The sequence below is a fragment of the Macaca fascicularis genome, chromosome 15 (assembly GCF_037993035.2).
Source record: "Macaca fascicularis isolate 582-1 chromosome 15, T2T-MFA8v1.1".
Classification (NCBI taxonomy): Eukaryota; Metazoa; Chordata; class Mammalia; order Primates; family Cercopithecidae; genus Macaca; species Macaca fascicularis.
In genome coordinates, this window is record NC_088389.1 from 59277623 (window position 1) to 59291118 (window position 13496).

Below are 13496 nucleotides of genomic sequence, written 5' to 3' on the forward strand. Positions count from 1 at the left end.
TCTTGATTTCATTATCCCTGTTTTTCCAAAGAAGAAACTGAAGTACAGGGAAGTTAAGATGCATCAGATGGATTCGAGCCAGCCCAAGCCAAGTTGTTTCTGGGTAATTGTTAAACTGGTCCTTGCCAGGATCTGAGTGGAGAATGTATATCAAAAAGAGCCTGAGACACAAATTGATACCTTTTAATCAATTCCACGTGTGTCTTCATCGCTCCCATCTGATTGGTCCTGTAAACCCAAAACTATCTGAGACAGGTCTCAATTTAGAGGTTTTTTTTTAACCAAGGTTAAGAATCATGGCCTGTGACACGACCTCAGGAGATCCTGAGAATATGTGCCCAAGGTGGTTGGTTACAGCTTGATTTTACACATTTTAGGGAAACAGAAGTTATAAGCAGACATAACTTGTTTGGCTGGAAAGGCAGGACAGCTTAAAGAAGCGTGGTGGCGGGGGGGGGGGGGGTGAGGAGGGGGGGGGGGGGCGGCTTCCAGGTCACAGGTGAATTCAAAGATTTCCTGATTGGCAATTGGTTGAAACAGTTAAGCTCTGCCTGAAGAGTCCAAATCAGCTTTGAGCTAAGCTAAGTGTCGGGTGGTTGTGGAAGCCAAGGTTCTTATGTAGATGAAGCTCCAGGTAGCAGGCTTCAGAGAGAATAGATGTGAAGGTCTCTTATCAGACCTTAAAAAGTGTCAGACTCTCCTGAAAAGACCTAGTTAGGGAAGGAGATTCTCTACAGAATGTAAATTTCCCCCCTCGACCCCTCCTCCCGCACGCAACCTCCCCCCCAGCCCCGTCCCACTCCCGCTGGCAAGAAACAGCTTTGCAGGGCCATTTCAGAATATGTTAAAGAAATCTATTTTGGGGTAAAATACTTGGATTTCCTTCAGGGTCATAGGATGTTATACCAGAGTCAGGTTGGAATTTGGTATGTATTGCTACAAAGAGTCTGGTCCATCTTAAGAGCTGTGTTTTAACGTGAATGCCAGTCAGCTGTCTTTAAACTCCAAAGGGAGGAGAGGGTAATGAGGCTTGTCTGGATACTGCCCCCTTCTCATCATGGCCTGAACTAGTTTTTCAAGGTTTTAGGGGATCTTCTTGGCCAAGAGAGGAGTCCATTCAATCAGATGGGGGACCCTAGAATTTTATTTTTTATTTTTTGAGACAAAGTCTGGCTCTGTCGCCCAGGCTGGAGTACACTGGTGTGATCTTGGCTCACTGCAACCTCTGCCTCCTGGATTCAGGCGATTCTCCTGCCTCAGCCTCCTGAGTAGCTGGGATTACAGGCGCCCACCACCACGTCCAGCTAATTTTTGTATTTTTAGTAGAGACAGGGTTTCGCCACGTTGACCAGGCTGGTCTCAAACTCCTGACCTCAAGTGATCTGTCCTCCTTCGCCTCCCAAAGTGCTGGGATTATAGGCGTGAGCCACCGTACCCGGCCCTAGAATTTTATTTTTGGTTTACAGTACAAAAACAAAGATCTGCAGTGTTCTCACATCTTTTTAATCATTCATATTGACTTAATCAGGTTTACAAAATCTCAGGGTTGATCTGGGATCATTCACAAATCAGAATTACTCAGAGAAATTTTCACAGCAGTTGCGGCAGCACAAACTCGAACGCTGATTTAAATTACTAAATGTTATTAATGAACAAACTCGTAAAAGGAATTTCATATGGAACATTACATTTCTCCCTGACACTACTGTCTGATAAAAATTAAAAATGGTATAAACATGTTTTAAAGTCATAGTGGTAGTTGCTAAAGGCAACCAACCACACTATAGTGAGGCATTGTTAGAAGTTCCGCTCTCAAGTTTACTTAGCTTAGTAAAGCAAATTGTTCTTTGAGATTTCAGCTTTGATTAGTCCTCTTTGGCTGACATGAACATTATGGAGTGTTAACTGTGGTAGCAACACATAACCAAAAAGCATTCTTTTAAAAATACATCTAGAAGATCTCAATGACCTGAATAAACCAATACAGTGTTCCTAGTGTCAGTCTCTCTATACCGGGAAAACTTTAACCCCACAGCTGAGATATTATCAGTTAATGCAAAGTACGTTGTTTGAACCCAGTTTCCACCCATGCAGATATCTTCTTACCTGGGAATTCTTGTAAATATCAAAATAAAATCTTTACCTTTTGCTAATGAAAGTAAAAGGCTTGACTGTAAAATATACATCTTGATAGAAAAATATTATAAGGTTTTAATTTTCTAAATACCAAGGGTTAACATCTTATGATTACCCTTTGAAAATAGGGTATTTTGGAACATTTAAAAAGTTTTCAAAGTAAGTACAAAGCTTATTCACATTTTTACTAAATGGAACACAACTTTTACAAATGGCAAAATGATTCCCTCCTCAAAGCAGAGCAGCCTAGTTTTTGGAGGGCTCTGGTCACTGCTTAGCTAAGTCTCTTTTGGGCAGAGTCCTGGCTCCACAGTCTCCTACGATGGGCTCCTTGATACACAAGGCTTCATAACATGCGCTCCTTGAAGAACCATTTCTGATGATCCGAGTTGGTGCAGTCTCGTAAGAGTGGAACAAAACTGTCACTCGACTCCTTCCTCGCAGCCTGGACACATTTCTTGGACTGTTCGTGAAATAAAGAACCATCCTACAAAAGATAACAGAATGACAGGCAAGTTCATCAGAAAAGTCTCTTTTTCCTAAAAACATGTTCTAAAGAGATCAGGGTCTGATTTTTACCATTTTAGAAATATTTTTATTGAGGGGTGTCTTCCGTGTAACGCAGCAACTCAGGACTGTCCCCGGGAAGGGGAGCACCAGAGCACCAGGCTTGCACGGGCTGCGTCCCGCTTGCCTCTCACAGGACCGATGGTGCCACCTGCTGGCTACTCTGGGCATGTGTCAGACCCTACATCTCCCTATTGCACTTGGCTTCCTTCAGGGAAATCAGGAACAAAGATCCTTTGTTTATCTCTTTCGCTCCTCTTAGGTCAACTCATTCCGTGCAGCGTGATCTCTTTCTCTTAGGTATTTAAACAGAGAGTGTGGAAAGTTGGCTGTAGTCCCAGCTCAGCCACAGACCAGCTGGATAAGGAAGCTAGTCACTTGGCCACATTGCCTGAACTCCTCACCTGTCACACATCAGGGTGAGTAGTGGGTTATATGCCCCATGCCAATCCCCAAACCCCAAAGACGATGGTTTTCTTTAATGACCGCCTGCTCCTCTCCTTTCTGCCAGCCCTTGCTCAGTTATCTCAGCAAGTCTGTCTCTCAGGCCTGGGGTTTATCTTTTCCCTCTGCCTCTCTGTTATAAGCAGTATGCAACGCACTTAATCATGGCTGAGCAGCAAACGGGCAGAGTGAATAACAACATCGGTGAAAAACCTTTGTGATGTGCTGTTTTATATCACTACATGGAACTTGGGTTTTCATTCAAAAAAATCCAGACTCATGTTTTGTAGAATCCAAGAAATTACATTTCAGAGGTTTTTAGGCCTACATAAGAAAATACAAAGCTGGGCACGGTGACTCATGCATGTAATTGCAGCACTTTGGGAGGCTGAGGTGGGTGGATCACTTGAGGCTAGGAGTTCAAGACCAGCCTGGCCAGCATGGCGAAACTCCATCTCTGCTAAAAACACAAAAAATTAGCTGGGCGTGGTGGCACGCGCCTGTAGTCCCAGCTACCCGGGAGGCCGAGGCAGGAAAATCGCTTGAACCCAGGAGGTGGAGGTTGCAGTGAGCCGAGATTGCACCCCTGCACTCCAGCCTTGGTGGGGCAAGGCTCCATCTCAAAAATAAAAATAAAAAAGATCCAGCCCTAAGAACTAAAAACAAGCTTCCTATTATGGTCTAGTGAATGTAAGTGGGGACATTTCCTTCAGAATTCCAATGTTTCTGTTCAATATATATTTGTTTTATATATATATATTTAGGGCATGACTGATGAAATATAATAAATCAAGCTGTATCCTTTTCACATATGAATCAAAGTATTAAGTGTCCTGAAGAAAGGTAAATAATCCAATTAAGTATCCTTCTTCCCAACCTCCTAAACAAACTCCCTTTTCCTTAAATGGTCACTGAAATTTAAGATAAAATTTGTGATATGTCAAACTAATTTTATTGTTTCTCGTGTCCACTACCATTCCTCGAGGGCTTATAATGGCCTATGGTTGGGAGAAAGATGGGAAGAGGAAGACATTCAAGAAGATCAGAGACTTCCGGGGTGTGCAGAAGTATTTTTCCTTCTTATTTTTCTATATCCAATAGATAACACTATGGTGTGTGGCTTTTCTGGGCAGCCTGCAAATGTCATTGCTAGTGACATTTTTCTGCAGGAAAACATATTCCAGCTGTTAATCATCTTTAGAATAAACCCATTTATAAGCAGTATATTGGGAGTGAAAGCTGCCCAGGGAGATTAAAAAAACAATGAATTTTTTTCTTTTCAATGATTTTCTTTGGATTTATTCCCTCATGTGCTTTTTAGTGAGTCAAAGGGTATGATCGATTTACAGGTCCTGATGCAAGCTGACTGCAAGTGTGACGGGGCTGGCACCCTCAGGTCAGAGGCAACCCTCAGTGTCACATCAACAGTGACTATCCGGGGAGCCTACTCCATCAGAGGGGTTTTCTTGGTGATAATACCACAGGTAACAACTAATCTCTATCGAGCTTTAGAGCTTCCAAAGAATATTTCTGGCTATGCATCTAATCCTCACTAAAGTAAGGCTGCTATTATTGCACTTTTTTTTTTTTTTTTGAGATGGAGTCTTGCTCTGTGTCCCAGGCTACAGTGCAGTGGCATGATTTCAGCTCACTGTAACCTCCGCCTTCCGGGTTCAAGTGATTCTCCTGCTTCAGCCTCCCAAGTAGATGGGACTATAGGGGTGTACCACCACACCTGGCTAATTTTTTTGTTTTTGTTTTTTAGTAGAGATGAGGTTTTGCCACATTGGCCAGGCTGGTCTCGAACTCCTGGCTTCAGACGATCCACCTGCCTTGGCCTCCCAAAGTGCTGGGATTACAGGCATGAGCCACCGTGCCTGGCCTATTGTACCTATTTTAGACCCGGGAAAAACAAGGCTTAGAGAGATGGGGTGGCTTATAACTGGATCTAACACTCTGGCTAACGTCCTTACACTTGGGCTATTTGGCTCACTCGTTTAAAGCCCTTTCATCTCTGAATGCATTTGTAAGAGCTGTTTCCATGCCAGTGCCTGCAGCTCATGGGGGTGCAAGGGAAATGGAAAAGACTGAAAGGGACTGGACAATGAGGAAGGAAGGCAGTGCTTATGACACCCAGTGCCAGGGGACTCCAATCTCCTGCCATTACCGCCCCCCAAGCTCACTGGGACTGAGGTTCCAGGTCTTCCAGAGCAGAGCTCCTGTCCATGTGTGACCACATCCCTGATCCTCACCAGGACTATGCCAGACAGAATGTCTGACTCTCACAGTCTCCCTCATAGCCCAGGGACCGTCAGCACGAAGGAAGGAGAGAGTTCACCTACCTCCTGCAAGATGAACTTCTGATTTTCTGGGGCAGTTTCTTCGCAGAGATGCATGATAAGGATATCCATTCCTGCTTCCACAGCAATGCAGCCCTCTGGCTGGTGGGTGTTATAGCGTATTTCTTTCTGGGATGTGTACTCGAAAAACTAAAAATGGGGTAGCCAACATGTAACACAACACATTCCACTGACATGGGAAGAGGAAAGATCACTGGACAAGAACCTGGGATCATGAGAGCGTGGCTGGGGTCATGTATCCGCGTCACCACCAACACGAGCCTGTGTGATGGGTTTCTCCGCATCCCACAGCCCTCAGTGGACCGCTACTGCAGTGCTTCAGGAGCGTGGAGGAAATGGCCCTTCCCATGCCTGCCCAGCTTGCTAGACAGTGAGACAGGGCTCACGCATGTCACCCCCTGCCTGCAGTGCTGAATGCTGTGTTGGTGTGGGATGGGAGGAAGGGAAATGGACCCATCCCAGCACTAGCTCTTCAGGGCTCTCTGTGACCTTGACTAGCTACTTCCTCTCCTTTTCCTCAGTCTCTCCTCCCAAACCCCCAATTTGACAGTTCTTAGAAAATGTAAAATGTTGTGCACAAGTAGGTAATGTGACCGCTAACAGGAAAACTTGGTTCTTCCCAGATAACGGTTTTCCTACCTGAGTGTACTAGGAACTACCTACAGTGCCTGTTAAAAATGCTGATTGCTGGCCCCATCCCAGAGACGGAATAAGGATTCCTTGTGTGTGAGGTGGGGCCTAGGAAGCTGCATGTTCTGCATCTTTGACAAGACACCCACCTACCCCACCAGCCCCTTCCAAAAATTCTGACACAGGTGGGTGTTCTTAAGGTGCACAGAGCAGGGCTGCTCACATCATTATCTCCTGAAAAGCTGCTTAAAACAAGAGTCTGGGATTCGGAAGGGTTGGGATCAGTCTGAAAAGGTGCATTTCCAAGCTCCCAGATGATGCTGATGGTAGCACTCAGGTACCATCAGCTTTGAGGAAGGCTGTTCTAAACAGTGTTGAAAACCTAAGTAATTTAAGGTTGCAGGGGTTGGAATTAAGAAAGTTTACTGTTGACCATAAGAAGGCTTCACATTCAAGTGGCACTGGGGTGAATCCAGATTGGGGAAAAACATTTGCATCTCCATCCTTTCGTTTCATAGTGTCTGATAACTCCTTAGTACGGTAAAGCTTCAGAGGCCCATAACCAACACTTCTCTCCATTCCTGCATCCTCCAAGGGTCCTGTCAACTGCTTTCCAGCACTGGGGGTCCTTTTCTGGTCTTCAGACTCCCCCAGGACTGAACCTCCCCTGCCCAGCCTGAAGTACAGCCCTTCACCAGACAGATACACCTGGGCCCCCAGTTCAGGCAATGTCACTAAACACCACCTTGCAAGGTGGCCCTATGTATTAAACCTATCGTTCCACTTAACAATTAATTATAAGGAAATCATCTGAAACACAGATCTGTTACTTTATCCTTCCTTCTATCTGACCCAAGGTGTTAGAGGCAGAGTTATTTATAATTGCAAAGACAGGAAGGCAGAGAACCAGTTAACTAAACAGCAATACAGGTACAAAATGAAATATCAAGAGGCCACTAGGAATGATATTCTCAAAGGATATCTAATAACATAAGAAAAGTATGATGAAGGGAATGGAAATGATGGAATATAAAACATACAGACATTATGACAACTATTTACAACACATAATCTCTATGTGTCATGTATAAAAAATGATGGGAAGAAAACACATTTTAATTTTAACAGAGGTCTCTCTGAGTCTGGCCATTCACCCCAGGCTTCTACTTTTTATATTTCCCAAATATTATTTTTACAAGAAAAAGAGTCAAATATTTAATTTTTTTAACAAAACACACAGCTTTCTCCTCTTTTGAGGCTCATACCTACCTGATTATGGCCCATCCCATGACAGACGTACAGAATGACCTGGTGTCCCACGATCTGGTTTTCATCAGGAGGGTTATAGTCAAAGCAGTAATCTTTCAGCCCTTGGTTCTGGAGCTAAATAAAACAAAAATGTGGCATTTCGGTCCAGATTTTTACACACTAACAGACGCCACACAAGGCTTGGGGAGGCTACCTGGCATGAAAGGAGAGCCTGCTTCAAGAGCTAGATGCAAAGGTAAGAGTCTTTTCTGCACAGCACCTTCTAGCTTTAAAAGTGCTTCCTTGGCTGGGCACGGTGGCTCATGCCTGTAATCCCAGCACTTTGGGAGGCCGAGGCGGGCGGATCACAAGGTCAGGAGATCAAGACCATCCTGGCTAACACAGTGAAACCCCGTCTCCACTAAAAATACAAAAAATTAGCCGGGCATGGTGGCGGGTGCCTGTAGTCCCAGCTACTCAGGAGGCTGAGGCAGGAGAATGGTGTAAGCCCGGGAGGCGGAGCCTGCAGTGAGCCGAGATCGTGCCACTGCACTCCAGGCTGGGTGACAGAGTGAGACTCCGTTTCTTAAAAAAAAAAAAAAAAAAAAAGTGCTTCCTTGTTCTGTAGGCAAGAATCCTTACCCCTATTTTAAGTCGGTAAGCCTGAGGACCAGAGAGATAAACTCTTCATGGCCTGAAAGCTCCTCTCTCTTCCTTTCTCATTAGTGGCAGCCTTACTGCTGCACAAGTTCAAATATACCTGGGCTGTTACCTCGAACTAGATTAATTAAGCTAACTAAATCAAGCAGGTGATAGACACAGAGAAACAATTATTTTAGGCTGGGTTCAGTGGCTCACACCTGTGATCCTAGCACTTTGGGAGGCAAAGGCAAGTGGATCACTTGAGGCCAGGAGTTCCAGACCAGCCTGGCCAATATGGCAAAACCGCGTCTCTACTAAAAATACAAAAATTAGCCAGGTGTGGTGCCGTGCGCCTGTAGTCCCAGTTACTTGGGAGGCCAAAGCGGGAGAATCACTTGGACCCAGAAGGCGGAGGTTGCAGTGAGCTGAGATGATACCACTGCACTCCAGCCTGGGCAACAAGGCAAGACTCTGTTCCCCCTCTCCAAAAAAACAAACAAACAAACAAAAAAAACAATTAATTTAAATCATTTAGAGCATGGTATGTTTGAAAATACTACCTATGAAATATATTCTATAAACAAATTGAGCTGCAAAGAAATTACAAACCTCATTCAGTGTAATACTCTTAAGCTGTAGTACTGTATTAATTATCTTGAAACTATTTTAAATATATTTTAGGATAAAGAAAATAAGTAATTATGTTAATATTGTTTAAAACCAAGACTTTCAGGGTAAGAACAAAGAAATATGAGTATGCTATCAAAGAAAATTTTTTAAGACTACATTGGATTTTCAGATATTAATATAAGCTCATGATCTGTTTCTCAAAAATACAAGTTTCCTTTCTCTGCCCAATGAAAAAAATTTAGAGCTGTGCTATTCCATGTGGCGGCCACTGGCCACTGTGGCTACTGGACACTTGAAATGTGACTAATCCAAATTGAGATATGCTATAAGTACAAAATTCACATCAGATTTCAAGGCTTAGTATGAAAAAAGAATGTAAAATGCCTCAATGAATAAATACTTATATTCATTATATATTGAAGTGATATTATTTGGGATATACTGAGTTAAACATTTCATTAACTTTACTTTTTTAAAATATGTTTACTAAAAAAAATTAAGTTACAACTGTGGCTCTCATTATATTTCTGTTAAACTGCATGGTCTGGAGGCAATGACAATGCATAGCAACGGGCACCACCAGCATTCAGACTGACTCCCAATACCGTTACCCAACAAAGGAGCAGGGCTTCTGGGAGGAATGGCAGGAAATGTTTAAAATCAAATGGGACAACTTGGCCAGAATCAAGGAGGCTATCAACGCCACTATAAGGTGTCAAAGACCACAGAAGCCAAATTAAAGGGTCTGCCACTGGCCAAAAACAATTTTAAAATTTTTTTTTAAAAGATGAATTGGGCTGGGCACAGTGGCTCACACCTGTAATACCAGCACTTTGGGAGGCTTGGCAGGAGAAATGCTTGAGCTCAGGAGTTCAAGACCAGCCTGGGCAACATAGCAAGACCTTGTCTTTACTAAAAATAAAAATAAAAAATTCGCCAGATGTGGTGGTGCCCACCTGTAGTCCCAGCTACTTGAGAAGCTGAGGTGGGAGGATCACTTGAGTGCAGTGATCCAGGCTACAGTGAGCTACAATGGTGCCACTGTGCTCTAGCCTGGGTGACAGAATAGAAGCCTGTCTCAAAAAACAATACAAAGAAAAAAAGATGAATTCATTGAAGCACACTGGCTATTTAAACACCCATTAGTTTACAACGACACTCAAGAAGAGAAAAAGCCAAAAAAACAATGAGCCAACAACAAAAAAACAACCCACTAGATACAACTGGAGGAAACTAAAATACCAACTCTTACTCTGAAAATAAGCAAATAAAGAAAAGACTTAAGAATTTGTCATGCCTTGGCCGGGCACGGTGGCTCATGCCTGTAATCCCAACAGTTTGGGAAGCCGAGGCTGGCGGATCACCTGAGGTCAGTAGTTCAAGACCAGCCTGGCCAACATAGTGAAACCCCGTCTCTGCTAAAAATACAAAAAAAAAAAAATTAGCCTGGCGTGGTGGCAGGTGCCTATAATCCCAGCTACTCAGGAGGCTGAGGCAGAAGAATCGCTTGAACCCAGGAGGCGGAGGTTGCAGTGAGCTGAGATCGCACCATTGCACTCCAGCCTGGGGGACAAGAGCAAGATTTGGTCTCAAAAAAAAAAAAAAAAAAAAATTTGTCGTGCCTTTTCTGTATGAATTCTAAAACTCACATATACCAAATTGCTTTAGTTAATGAGGGAGTGTTCTTTACAGAAAAATTTCAGCTAATGTGGAAGAAACGAAAGAGAAAAATCACCATTTCGCAACTCCATTTGAAATAATGGGTCTAGGCAATGGTTATCAGTGGCTACTAAAAACATGAGACAGAGGCTGATGGGGGGTCTTCTAATGACTGGTCCAGACGAGGGATACTCCATGAACCCACTGGTCAACCTTATCACTAAAGATGACCACACTTCGTATGCTCCTGATAGGACACAACGTGAATACATAACATCACCCACAAAGTGTTCTTGCCAAAAAGGTGGATCCTGACTCTAATCAAACCTTTAGAATTCACTTCTATCTTAAAGAAATATGGGGGAGAGAGGCACAACTTAAAGACACCACAAAGAAAAAAACAGTAATTGCAAGAGTGAGACACTCCACAGGTAACTGACCTTGTTTTTTCAACAAGTTGAAGATATTAACAAGAAAAAGGAAGACTGCCTTAGATTAAAAGAGATTTAGGAGCCAAGACACAACCGCCACATGCAATGTGTGCACCTTGTCTGGATCCCAATTTGAATTAGCCAGCTACTCAAAGAGAAACTGGAAAAGTTGGGGGAATATGAATTAGAACTAGACATTAAATGATCCAAGAAATTCTTGTTCATTTCTACAGTTTTGTAAGATAATGTCCAAATGTTATGAAAATGCATAAAATGCAGAGGAGATAAATGACACAATGCCTGGGATTGGCTTAAAAAGAGGAAAATGTGGAGGTGAAGCAGAGGAGAGAGAAAGCAAGAGAGGCAGGATCTTGAAAATTCTAGAATCTCAGGGATGGTATTCATTATGCCATTCTCTCTGCATTTCCATATGTTTGAATATTTTCATAATGAAAATAGAATGTCGGCCGGGCGCGGTGGCTCAAGCCTGTAATCCCAGCACTTTGGGAGGCCGAGGCGGGTGGATCACGAGGTCAGGAGATCGAGACTATCCTGGCTAACATGGTGAAACCCCGTCTCTACTAAAAATACAAAAAACTAGCCGGGCGTGGTGGCGGGCGCCTGTAGTCTCAGCTACTCGGGAGGCTGAGGCGGGAGAATGGCGTGAACCCGGGAGGTGGAGCTTGCAGTGAGCCGAGATCACGCCACTGCACTCCAGCCTGGGAGACACAGCGAGACTCCGTCTCAAAAAAAAAAAAAAAAAAAAAAAAAGAAAATAGAATGTCACATGAATATCCTGCTTTGTATCTATCAAAGACTTCCAGAATGGAACATGAGCACTTCTGATCAACACATCACAGCAGAGGAGACCTCACAAAGCTGGTGTCATTCCTACCAAAAACAAAAGACACTGGACATTTTATCTGGTCTCATCCCAAAAACATGTTTTAGGTTTTTTGAAATACTGGAAATGACTCCCCTATACCCACTATTGCCTCTGTAGACTCCCAAACTTGGAATTATTAACTAGTCCAGTCATTGAGACTAGAAGTAATATGATAAGGTGTTAGTAAAAACTAGGACATGGAAACACCAGATAAGCCTCAGTTTCCTTATCTACAAAATAGTTGTCAATTTTGAGATGGCTTCCAGCTCTGACATTCTGCACCTAAGGCCCAGACACTCACAGGGAGAAAGAAGAACAGTGGATAAAAAGGTGGTGGGGGGTGGGCAGGTGGGTGGGAGTGGAGGGAGCCAGTGACCCCTATGATGGGGCCCTTCTTCCCCAGGATTTGTAGATCAGACCCAGAGGCCAGGGAACTCCCTGCCTACCATGGGCCCACCACCCTCACTCACCATCCCGAAGAAGCCAGGCCTGTCCTCAGGCACATGCAATTCTGGATACACAGTCTCCAAGAACCACTTGAAGTCCTTACACTGGAGCTTGGCCCGGAGCTGCTTCCTCTCTGTCACATCCCCAAAAGGTTCCTGAGAAAACAACAAAACAGTGAGACCCCACGGGTCCTAGTGCTTCCTTTCAAAGCCCCTGTGTTCACTGATGCTCACTTACTAACCACCAGCCACCTTTGACAGAGCATTCGTTGCATGCCAGGCCCTGTGAGGAGCACAGAGGATAGAAAACAGCCTTGCACCTAATTCCAGTTTCTAGTATGAGAGGCTGTCACAGAGACAATTCCATTCCTAGGTGCTCTGTTGGGAGGGGGGTGTGACCAGATGCACGAGCCCACCTGCTGATGGAGTGAAGGAGCCAAGCCTTGGGGCTGCACTGGCATCTATGGATCCTGGACCTGTGACCCATGCTTGTGATCAGAGGTCATCCTGAAACCCAACCAGGGAAATGTCAGTTTCACCGAGACATATGCCGTGACTTTCCGGTTTACTACTAATATCTGAATATCCACTTTCAAACACAGGTAAATATTCTAGATGTAATCATGTTATTAATATGAAATAAGCAATAAGAAATACTTGTGCAAGTTTGGTTTTATGGACAAAACTAATGACTGAGAGCTTTTGCATATTTAAATATAGCAAGCCTCTATTTAGTATGGCAAACGTGCAGCCACAAGAAAAATGCTGAGTGCAAAAATGTTACCGTACCTGCACTGTCATGTTAAACAATTAAAAGCTGACAAGTTAAATATTGAACAAAATGGTAATAATAAGTAAATGTTTGAATAAGATTTCAGATTTCTGCTATTTTCCAGAGGTCTGTCACTGATGAGTCACTGTGCCCCCAGCTTCAGCCAAGTATCCATTTAGCACCCAGCCCTTGGGCATGCAGCCTAAGGGTGCATTCAGTGCCTCCCTAAAATAGTCTCTGGGGACCCTCAGGAAAAGGGAACTATGGGTTCCAGACTGTGCATGAGGAAACAGTGGGTGTTTCTACTGTATGGTGCTGGGCAAGACGGAGGAGGCAGAAGCAATGACCATGGAGCCCAGAGCCAGAGAGGGGCTGAGTGGGAGTCTGAGAACCCATGGGCTCTGCAGAGCAGAGCAAGAGGTGTGCTGCAGAGTACAGGCCCCAAGCCCAGTTCTACCTCCTACCAGTTATGGGGCCTGGACAAGTTCCTTCCAACAGCTTCTCTCTGAGCTTCAGTTTTCTCATCTATAAAATGAGAATTTTATTGCTACCCTGCAAGGTTGCTGGAAGGACTCAGAAGAGACTTCCATGAAGTGGCCTGATGAGAAGCCTTAGAGCAAGACCTTCTTGTGTTGCCAAAAAGCC

The 13496-nt window shown here is 44.0% G+C and overlaps 1 protein-coding gene across 9 annotated transcripts in view; it reads right to left on the minus strand.

The window, feature by feature from the left end:
- Positions 1–1482: 1482 nt before the first annotated feature.
- Positions 1483–13496, minus strand: part of GALNT12 (polypeptide N-acetylgalactosaminyltransferase 12) — a 51701-nt gene continuing 39687 nt past the window's right edge. For 8 of the 9 annotated variants that reach the window (XR_012424535.1, XR_012424534.1, XM_074016995.1 and 5 more), the window contains 4 exons: positions 12104–12235; positions 7407–7520; positions 5490–5636; positions 1483–2623 (listed from right to left, as the gene is read on the minus strand). Coding sequence is in view for 6 of the 9 variants with exons in the window: in XM_074016995.1 (XP_073873096.1) it covers positions 2483–2623; positions 5490–5636; positions 7407–7520; positions 12104–12235 (534 nt within the window). In the remaining 3 variants the exon portion in view is untranslated. Of the gene's footprint in view, positions 2624–5489; positions 5637–7406; positions 7521–12103; positions 12236–12495; positions 12587–13496 lie in introns of those variants that run through there. The other variant, XR_012424533.1, reaches the window with a different exon arrangement.